Consider the following 11,753-nt stretch of genomic DNA (forward strand, 5'->3'; position numbering starts at 1 on the left):
GTTATCTAAATAAGCAATAAAATCAAGTGTAATTTTATAAACAGTTTCTTTCCCGAAGTAGAACAATATCAGCGTAGCGCAGTGTGTCAGAGGGTTCGCTTAGAATCAGTGAGTCACGAGTTCGAATTGCGCTGGGGTTTTTAAAAACTTTTCCAAAAAGAAGGTGGGTGGATAAGACGTGTAAATGCCCATACGCGGTCGGACAGGCTACTGAAAAATTAAGGTATCAATGAATCTGATGGGGGTTTTTAAAATCATTTAAAACAATATATTGATTTTTAACCTAAAGGTATGTTCAATACTTGGAATATGTTGACTCAAACAGGCGTATACGTATTAAAACCTGCAAATATTGTCATTGTTTAGAAGTTCAAGGCATTTTCTTTTATAAAGTGGGTCTGGGCTCCATATTTTTCTCATAGTCTTATTAAGGTCGATTGGAAAACAAACCGATTTTAATCAACAAAAACGTGGAGAGATGACCCACTATACTCAAAAAAATATCAATTTGTATCCCAACAATTGAACATTTTGAAAAAATATTACAAGTCCGGTAGTTCGTGGACTTAGTCACACATAATATTTAAAAAGCCCACTTTGTTGTGTCTGAAATGGCTCAGTGGTTAGAGTACCTGGAATAAGCTTACATTATATATCTAGGGTTTTATGTTACGGGTTCGATACCACCAAAATTTCCACAAAATTTTTTTTCTTTTCTTATTTTTTGTTAAATATATTAAAAACTGGCTATAGTTAGAAATTTTGCTTTCGCAAAGTTGTATTATAATATATTTGATTAGATTTAATTGGGGAAAAATAAATTCAAAATTGTATTTCACTACTAAACCGAATGGGCATTTGCGCCATCTTATTCCCCCATCTTCTTTTTTTAACCGAATTTTCGGATAAAAATTGTAAAATTTGAAAATTCTAAACCGGTTTAAGTATTTTAATTACTGCAAATTCCTTATCTTACGCGAGTATTTAATTCCGCGATTCCGCTGTTTTGTATCAAATAGCGAGAATATGAAATCGTGATCACCACTTTTTTGTTATAATTTCCTATAATCAAAAACTGTCTTAAAAATAAAAGCGAGATTTTAAAATCTGCGAGGGTTGCCTCTCGCGATTTTACGCGGAAATTATTTCCTCGCGTTTAATTAGGAATCTACGGTATAATATACTTTATCCACATGCATATCGACATATGTCCCATACCACCTTAAAGAGCTTACATTGGAAATATAAAAGCATTGTTAATATTTATATTGGAAATGTAAAATTTGAGGAAAAATTGTAATCATGCCCTTTAATCCCTCTAACTCTGAAAGTGAAATAGAGAGAGAGAGAGAGAGATTTGAAAGTTAGTTTTGGTATAATCAACTTCGTCTACTGTTAATTTGATGGACGCTTGAAAATCTTGCCAAATTCATAAGAGATATACATATAAAATATTTAAATCCATATACATGTACAACGTAAGAAAATTAAGGTCAGTGACCACTGCAATGGTTTCCGGGCGCTAATCAAAAATCCCGTTCCCAAATCGCCCTGGCTAGAGATGACTTGCTTGAGGATTTAAAAGTAATATTTCTTTTAGCAATACTATGCTTTTTGGTTTCTCTACGGAATTTATCGTCTTTTGGTAATAAAAAAAACCAACATACGAACAAACAAAGGGCTTGATCTGCTAGTTCCCCCACAGACTGGTGTTTCAGAGACGGCGTTTACCACACAGTAAACTAATATAAGTTGACTAACTGCAGAGTGAAAAAATTTACTCCAAACTACAACTGTTTTATCAAAAGTCAGAAAGGAGGCTTAAGAGTTAAAAGGAATACTGACACTCATGATATGATTGGATCTAGCTAAGCTTATGGTTACATGCCTTATAAGTCAAAATTGCATCACAGCAATGCTATATATAAGACAAGATACGGATGCTGCTCAAGCTGCTATCGTTAGGTTCCCCACTCAGGATTTCACATGATTCCATTTTTACCAGCAATAACTTTGAGGATGAAGTTGGAAACGACGAGCAGAAGTCTATGGATGAAGGTAAGCGTAAGACAACCCCCTGTCAAAGCATTAATTAACGATTTAACCGAAGCACAATGACTATCATAGAAGCAAAATTTACATTGAAGGAGATTGGGCATTGTTGAGCCCGTATGAAGATCAAGCAATTAAAGCCTACAAGCATTGTATTTAAAAAGGAGAAAGTCAAAGGAGAGAAGTTTAGAGTAAAAGTTCAGAGGAGAAGGCAATATCCCATCATAATAAATCATTAAGGATGCAAAATATTTTCCGTAAGCTAAACTTACAAAGTTTGAATAATGACCGATTAATCAAGTGCTTACAAAAGTTCTTTGATGACTCACTGATGCACAAGCAATATTGGTGATACCAACAATCAGTAGGGGGTTGAATGAACATCATAGACGAAAGCGTTTTACCAGCAAAATGAAAGACATGAAATAACAACATGGTGTTCTTCTGCGAGTGGCCTCTACTTCTATACCACGTACCATTGGCATCCGCTGAATAAATGGAACAACAGATCAGTGGATACCTAAGCAGATGGTTCGCGGTTCCAAGAAGCTTCGGCAGCATTGGTTAATAACACAGGGGAGAAAACTACCGTTGAAGTCAATCGTTGAGAAATTCAAGATCAACAAGATTAAGCAGAGGCTCTGATTCTGCATGACAGCAATGATGCCAAGGTAAGGGGCAAATAAAGGTTACTACCGGGTATCAAGACGGACAGGAAGTGATCAGCCACGAATACTGTCCAGGAGGCAGAGTCGTGCCTGAGGCATTGATATATTGTAAAAAGAGAAGAAATACGCAGGCAAGGATTAGGAGTAATGCAAGTATCATCGACAAGCTTGGGCACATCAACAGACTTGTGTGGATAAAAGGAAATCAATGCATAAAATTTGCAAGGATCATACAATAATGGTCATGACAGTCGGCATGAAGAAGCATGGAAGCTGGCTGAACTGGGAAGAAGCTTGACAGAAGAAGTTATCTTATAATGACATCTGGATCATAGAGCCTGCAACATAGGGCATAAGGAATGACCAAACTGTTAACTTTGTGGAAGACCAGCCAACTTAAAATACACTCTATATTCATGTTCAGTTACTCTGACAGACGGAAGATACACACGGAGACATAACACGGTTTTATCCGTTCTGAAAGATACACTGAGAAAGCAATGAAAGCAAGGAAGATACCTAACAAAAACTAAGGAGGCTTGAAAGTAGAAGGAATGTGGGATACCGCCAGCGACTGGCGAATGCAAGCAGATCTCCATGACCGGAAGCAGTTTCTACAGGATAATCAGCTATCAATCAGAGACCTGATTTTATTATTTTGTTTCCCTCAGGCAGGCTAGTTTTTCCTATAGAGCTTAAAGTATCATGGGGAAACAGAATAGAAGAAGTCCACGAGTGGAAAATGGTCATGATATTGTTCCAAGATTTAATTGTTTGAAGACTGTCAGCAGCGGGGCTGTAGAGTATGGTGTCTCCTACTGGAGGTTAGATGCCGTGGTGGTATATCAATGCCTTGTATTTTCCTGGTAAAGCCATTTTGTCTATGTTCATCCAGGGCTCCAATTGATTGCTGGTATCACTAACGTTTTGCTCGTCTCCCAGTTAATCATCAAAGAACTCTCACAAGCAACTGACCGGTTTTTCTGAGACTGGTGGGATAATCTCTTCTTCCACTCTGAACATCTCTCTTGTCACCTTTTCCTTTTTCAGTAAAGGGCTCCATGAATTTATTGGCTTGATATTTATATGGGCCCAATGTGTCTTTTATCTCCTTCAATGTGTATTTTGCTTCTATGATGGTCTTTCACAAAAACTTTTTGTGCTTACTGCCATTTCGTCTATGAATGCTATGACTGAGCGATTGTCTCACACCAACCTTCATCCATGGATCTCTGCTCATCATTTTTGTTGACTTGATCATCAAACTCATTGCTGTTGAAAACGTCATTACTGATATTGTAAAGTCTGTAACAATCCCGACCTCTAGGCGCTGCCACAATGTTGTGCATCCTGGTTGGTGAACCTTAACGATAGCATGTCAAAGTAGCTCTTGAGAATCATCCGTATCCTGTTTGTTTAAAGCATCGCTGTGATGTACGTTGATCTAGTTTATGAGACATTGAATCATAAGCTTTGGATAAATCCAACAATATGACTGCCAGTCCCCCTTTCATCTCTTTAGCTTCATGTATTATTTCTGCTAGATCACTTTTATGCTTTACATCCCCAGACCCCTGGCACGCCTTTCTGCACATATATTTATGCATGTATATACCTGTTTTACAGCATATAGGTCGTCATCCCCTTGGCCAAAATAGCAAGGAAATTTTCTCTTCAATGTTCAACATGGAAATGGTACAAATCTTCTTAAATGTCTTCCAGTCGTCCTTTTTTTTACAACGAAGCATCCCTCAGATTGGTGCCAACTATTATGAAGCTGCTCCGTTCTCCACACAACTCTCAGATGTTTCCAGAAACGTTGTGTTAATATTGGACAGTTTTTGTAAATTTTGTAAGGAATTCCGTTTGGTCTGGGTAATGCTGCTGCTTTAAAAATCCTTCCTGATGATATCCTTGGCTTCTCGCAGCTTTGGTTCTGATTCGTCGAACAAATAGGTTGTTTTGTCTAGTTGAATCAGTTTCTGGTACTCTCCTAAACATCCATCTCTACTTGGATCGTTGTGTATCTCCTTTAAATATTATGTTACTTCCTCTCTTCCAGCTGTTAACGTGACTCTTTGCTGCTTAAGAGAAATGATATAATTTGGAATTGGTTGATAATTTGTGCTCTTGGTCGCTCCTTCCTTCTCTTCTTGACTCTTTCCTCCCTTCTCATGATCTTTAGCTCTTTGATATTCATCTTTAATTCAGCCAAAGCGGGTTGATTTCCTCCTCTGACCTTTTAAACCTTCTTGCTAGGTGTCGCAGTTCTCGGCTGAAATGGACTTTATCGTTCATCTCTCTTCTTAATCACTCCTCCCGATTGCAGTTTTTCCTCCTTACCAAACTTGTCCAGGCCTACCCTGTACATGCCTTCAATCATTTTGTCTAATCTTGTCAGCCTGTGATGAGTTAGGATAGTGTCTACGTCATTATTCGACCTCTTTCATTCTACCTTATTGCTAGTAGCCTGCCACTTGACCTTAGCCTTCCTCTTTGATTTTGTTGGCTGCATCCTGGGGTCGCGTGTCTGCTCTTCTGATGTTTCCAATCCTCTTTGGCTGCCCCCCCCCCTTCTTGAGTGGCACTTGAATCTGTGGTGACTGTAGTTTGATTCTTACTACCTCCTTCTCCGTCTCACTAGGCTTCTTTGGGCGTTGTGTCAGTCGCTGAATTAATAAGAGCATATGCCATCATTTCCATGTGTATTTTTAGGCCCTAATCATTCTTTAAGGTCTTTCTTGAACTACATATGTTTCCAATGTTTAAATTCTCAGTCCTTGGTCGGTTTGTTGTTGCTTCTATTTGATCCTCTAAAGCAGGTCGCTCATCCTGTCCCGCTCTCGCGCGACCTCGGGGGTTCCGTCTACAGCGGATTTTAAAGTCTTCCGTGGATGCCATCATATATTCGATTATTTTTTTTTATTCTTTGTTGCTTGACTAACTGATAACAAACTGCATCTCTAATCATTTTGTTAATTTTATATAATATCATTATGGAAGACTAGGTAGTTTTTATGCATCTTTTAAGCATGTGCCTGTACAAATGTAATATTATTCAAACAAAAGAACTGGAAAAACAAAGAAGAAACCGATTGAATACTCTATCTGAACTTCTTTTAGCTACTTACCGAGAAAAAGACAAACGGACATGAACTGCAGGTTTTCATAATACAGATATAGTGCTAATGTATTATTAATGGTTTATAAGTCGATCCACATATACAATATGAAATGTTATCATAAATGGTCAATGATGTTCTTATTTTGCTTTATTATATCATCAGTGGATGCAATCTGCTTAAAGAAGCTGGATCAGCAACAAAGAATCCATTAGATATGCCTAAAAAGTTTAGATATGATATTTTAGCCACAAATTCTGGATGCAGTCTGCTTGAGGAAGTTGGGTGGTCAACAACTTTTACAACGGGGAAATTAAAAAAAAAAGTGATATCTAATTTCCCACCCCACCGACTTTGAAGAGTGGCCAATAGAAATATGTGTAGGGTTTTTTTTCTTCATATTTTTTTGTTTTTGCTTATCAAGATTTCGGATAAGGTCTGCTTGACTATTAATTTAAAAAAGGCCGGAAGAACCATTTACGGCTTGAAATTTTGTTTATTGTAACCAATCAGTAATACGTATATATATATATATAGGTCAAGAAGGTGATATTGTTTATACTCGGTGCAGCTGTAAAAATTGCAATTGGAATAGGTAATATATCTAACGCCTTACGGATCATATCCAAACATAAATATCGTACATGCGCGAATCGAGAAATATTTTCCAGGGGGTCCATTGGATAATTTTGTTGAACAATCAATACAACGGTGCATTCTAAGTTAATTTAATAAATTTAATGGGTGTAAAAGAAGCTGAGTGATACATTCACATGCTACCTTTATATCAAAACTTATTCATATTGTTTTGTCGTCTTAAATATAATTTAGATAGAATAAACAGGACCAAAATTTTTGGTATATTGTATTGTGTTTATGTATAATACATGCATGTGTATAACAAACTATTAATGAATTTGTCTGAAGCGGAAAATGTGTATACATTGGTTTATATAGAGGAACTGAGCGCGAAATCATTATCATTAATAAGTTTGAAACCAAAAAAAAAAATGAAATCTAGTATAAAGACGGGTTTTCTTGGAATCAGAATAAATTACGAGAGATTTAAATTGGTTTCAAACAGCGTGGGTCAGGTATACATTTTCGTGTCATTCAATAAAACCTGCTAAATAAAGTAAAACATGTCATTCAAAAAATGATATATCTTGAAACTGTGTCAGATGTTTTAATTAAAGTTTCGAAATTCTAAAATATAAATTATCGCCATCGGTGGTCACATTAATAACATTCTTTGTTTAACTTAAAGTTTGAAACATTTTACTATAAAGTTAGGTACATAAACATACATAATATTTCCATTATGTAGTTTAGAAATTGATAATATATATTATGTTGTGCCATTATCTTTAACTTATTGATTAAGTGACATCGTGCGTATGAGCACGTACATAGCAATAAGGATTTTTCTATACAGTCTATGTCGACAAAGTTGATCAAATATGCTTTCTTAGTGTGTTAGAAGACGACAGACGCAATTCGAGCTTTCTTTTCGCTAAAATATTTTGTTTCTAATCACGATGGATTACAAATACACTTGTTTTGCGGTCAATTGTACACGAATAATGTTGGATCCGCACCTGAGAAATTTCGCAGATCGTCTGTTTTGCTTGTATTCAATAATATTGATGCCTAAATACGTGCGTTACACCGATAAGGCTAAAAAGAACATGTCCTGAGTGTAAATCTCTCTTCTTTTTCGTGATATGTGCTCAAAAATTGAAGTTGTCGCAGTTGTTCGCTTTCATAGCCCGGTGACGTTGTCATGTCGGTCGAGTGGGGTACGATGAGGGGAAATTAAAAAATAAGCAATAACTCTGAAACCAATAATGGAGCGTTTTGTTCTTTTTACTGCAGAATTCTAATAATAAGAAACAATATTTTATAATAATGCAATGAATATAATCAAATATGGTATGTTTATCAATAACGCAAATTGGTAGTCCCTCGATCGATACTCGAATCAATCCCATGATGCCTCTGTTGAATGAAATGAGACATGCGCAATCTACCAAAACATTGAAATATCATCGTTCCCCGGACCTTACCCCAGCCGCGCTGAAAAGCTTGTTTTATCCTCTGTCGCACTCTTGGGTGTGGAACTAAACAGCCCGATGGCTAGTCAAAAATGCAAAGAATGCATACTACAAATAATTGACCAGCTCCGACAGCGGAAAGCGCGTCCAGATATTGTGCGAATATGTCACATGGCAGCCCGTAAGCATGGGATGAAATGGCAAGAGACGGAGTCGCATTTGGAAAAATTAGTAGAATCGGGCACGGTTGTAAAAGTAGACTATAAAGGTAACGTAAGCTATAGAAACACTGCAAAGTGGAAGAAAACGCATTCCTGGAAAAAAGTAGTTCATTCTGATAAAACATGTAAAAACATTATTTCTGCGGTTCAAGAAATTGCGCAAAACTCCCTGGAAAGAGGCGCATCTGTGAAAGATGTAGAGAAGTGGCTTAGCACGAATACGCAAGGACCCCAGATAGAACGCACCCAACTCCGAGCGGCTCTGGATAAAGAGGTTGTGAATGGAAACCTTAAAAAGTTACCCCAGGGGACCTATATCAGTAGCGAAAGTAACCCGGAAAAGAAAATAACCGAAAAACCGACCACCTCTGTTTCAAGTCCGGGTAAACGAGGACGCCCTCCCTCAAAACGCAAGGTAAAGGATGACACATTGCCGATATAACGTTACCCACAATATGCAAAGTTGTTTACATAATTAATCCGAAAGTGGGAAAACGTGATTATATCATAGCTAGTGCGGCAAATCGAATTATCGTGAATACTTACAATGCCACGCAACTTTTTTTTAACCCACCGTGACAAAATAAACGTGGTCTTTTACGTGATGGTAATTCATTGTTTAAACTTGTGACACAAGTTGTGTTACTTTGGATAATAACACTTATTTTAAAAGAATGTCGGGCTTTTGTTTATCATATTTCATACATGTACTATATAGTTGGTCCTTGTTATCTTTACGATATTTCCTTAGGGCTTTTAATTGGTTAAGTGTATAATTACTTAGCTGATATAGTGAAGAGTCTTATAAGTGATCTATATTGCAGGTATATGAACATAAACTTGGTTAAAAAAAAACTTTTAAAATGAAATAGAGCGCGCATTACATGAACCTCATCAAATCATGCGTTAATTAAATGCATTTTAACGATCTAATTTTTTAGCGCACTTTTTTGTTTGCGAAAATGAAAAAGAATTAAAGATAAACTTTTAAATATTATAATTTTAGCAAAAAAAAAAAAAAAAAGAGGAGCGCCACTGGCAAAGAATATGATTAGCAACAGAAGGGAACATTACGTAATAACATATTGATATTTATCGTGCGTTTCTTTGTATTCGGTAAATCTTGCTTATATAATATTATTCACGTCTAATAGAAAGAAATTTTATTCACATATAAACACTGAAGATAAAAATAGTGGGGACTTTATGCACGGCCATGTTGCGAATTTAATGAATTGAATGAAAACTACGTTGTCTGGTGCCTGCTGCTGATTTTTTCTCCGCAATTTGTCGGAAGTCACGACACATTAAAGTTAAAAAATTTCCTTAGTATTAATTTTGAATAAATTCAATGCATTCCTGGATTTTTAAACATTTGAAATTGGTATTGTTCCGATTATTTTCGTTATTTTGTTGTATCGCTACAATGATATTATAGATGTAGATACTTTTATTTTCGATTCTAACAACTAGAACAGACTGGCCAGTGAAATAATTCCGTACTTTTAAAATTACCAGACTTTTCTCACATATACATCAGTAGTCCAAAGCATCCGACGTTTTCCTTGTTTTTTTGTTTTTGTTTTTTTTACCAATTTTGATACTACTCTTTGTTAGGAATGTAAAATAGCAAAATTGTTAAAAGAAACATTGAAAATGTCAAATATTTCGGGCTAGTGCACCAGTTATTACTGAATCCAGTATTTTACATTTTAGAAGTTCAAGAAAACTCATGGACCCGACTTTGAAACACTGTCGTTCGGGAAGCGTTCAATGGACGACGCTTCCTGCGATTATTGTCTTCAGACAGAACCCATCGTTCGCAGAGGTTTCAAAGAGGGAATACTGGTGTGCCAGGACTGCAACGCGAAGGGTGAGTTTATCATTCGAACAAGAAATCAAAATTGTAACTTAATTTATAGCTTACCGGTATTTTAATATTATCGGTAAAATTTTGTGTTGTCTTCCCATTTCCCTTTTCCATATCTATTTTCTATATATATGAAAGCATTTTGTAAAAATTGTTAATGACAGCCCACCCCTCGTGTATGGGATACAATGCCATCTTAGCCAGACGCACCCTGGAGTCTCCATGGCAATGCATCGACTGCAAGACGTGCACCGTCTGTCAAGACTCCGGTGACCCTGTAAGTTGCCCACTGCATGTGAGAACGCATTGATTCATTTTGGTCGCTGATATCATTACTGAAGAGTGAAGAAGACAAAAAAAATCAGTTGATGACTTCAAGTGTTAGTATGATTGTTGATTTGTAGGACACGATGCTGTTTTGTGACGCCTGTGATAAGGGGTATCATATGACCTGCCATGAACCGGCCATAGAAGACAAACCGCAAGGTAAATTCAGAAGTAACCGGTTATGTAATGATTAGAACCGCCCCTTGTGTTACGGACAATTTGCAAAAATCCAGTTTTACCTTACCGAGATAAAAGTCATGACGAAGACTAAGCCGATGCCTTTATTGCAGGGAAATGGGAGTGTCAGACCTGTCAAGACACCGAACCCGTGGATGCCTCTATGGAGATTGATGACGTCAATGATACAGCAGACGAGAGCCGAGGTTTGCAAGCCAAGTGTTGCATAGGATCGTTTTTACTCGGCCGAATATTGAATGCATTCGAATTTTAACACCAAGCTTAAGTTCTAACAGAGTTTTATTTTGTTTCAGATGGAAACAACACCTCTTGCTTACCAACACCTTACGACTCGGCAGCTTCGTCAGAAGATGACAACAACAGGTGAGACAAATTGTGTCAGTGTACTAAGGGAAACGAGCAGTACCATTGTCATACCAACTGACTTAACTTGTCTTGATTGCAGAATTGAAGCTAAGAGAAAGTCCGAAGAAAGGTCCCCTCCAGAACAGAAGAAATCCAGTTGCCCGGATGCTTCTAAATGGGGAGTGGAGGACGTTGTGAAATATTTCTCCAGTCTTGGCTACAAGGACCAAGCAGACGCCCTCCAAGATCAGGTAGGTCCAACCTAAGACGGCGAAATCGTGTTGGATGATGATAAAGGACAGCACATTGCTTTGCAGTCTTCCATTATGCGACCATATGTATTCATTAATATTGTGTGATTTTTGTTGTAGGAAATTGATGGACAATCCTTACTTTTGATGAAAAGAAGCGATGTTTTGACAGGACTGTCAATCAGACTTGGTCCCGCTCTGAAAATGTATCAGCATGTGATGAAATTACAACTAGGAGGGATGGACACTGCAAACTGATTGAAGAAAATGATCTTGTGCCGCCATCTGGCGGAAATATTGGACTACATGTGTATACATTATTTTAATTTTAAAGATTTTCTTGTATAGATGAATAATTGCAATTTAGTGAGGGAGTCAGGAAACGGTTTTATCAATCCACCATATTGTGTTAAAATAGTTACTTAATATTTTTTGTATATATAAATGACCTTTAATCATACTTTGACATTCATATGTAGCATCTCAGGACATGTATAATAGTCACCATATATTCATCAGTTTGGAAATCCCGTCGATTTTAAGCTTTAGCATACTTATTCTATGCAGCTGTGTAATTGTTAAAATTGTTGGATGAAATCCGCGATGTGTTAATTTAAATCAAGACTACAATGCAAATGTATATCA

At 36.9% G+C, this 11,753-nt stretch overlaps 1 protein-coding gene across 1 annotated transcript; it reads left to right on the forward strand.

Annotated features, from left to right (window-relative positions):
* Positions 1-7,845: 7,845 nt before the first annotated feature.
* Positions 7,846-11,753, forward strand: LOC105338781 (histone acetyltransferase KAT6B). Its single transcript, XM_011444041.4, has 8 exons — positions 7,846-8,532; positions 9,834-9,990; positions 10,152-10,264; positions 10,392-10,473; positions 10,605-10,697; positions 10,806-10,875; positions 10,958-11,108; positions 11,229-11,753. The coding sequence occupies exons 1-8, from the start codon at positions 7,975-7,977 to the stop codon at positions 11,364-11,366; spliced, it is 1,362 nt and encodes a 453-aa protein (XP_011442343.3). The 5' UTR covers positions 7,846-7,974; the 3' UTR covers positions 11,367-11,753.

Source organism: Magallana gigas, chromosome 7, assembly GCF_963853765.1.
Source record: "Magallana gigas chromosome 7, xbMagGiga1.1, whole genome shotgun sequence".
In the NCBI taxonomy this organism is placed as follows: domain Eukaryota; kingdom Metazoa; phylum Mollusca; class Bivalvia; order Ostreida; family Ostreidae; genus Magallana; species Magallana gigas.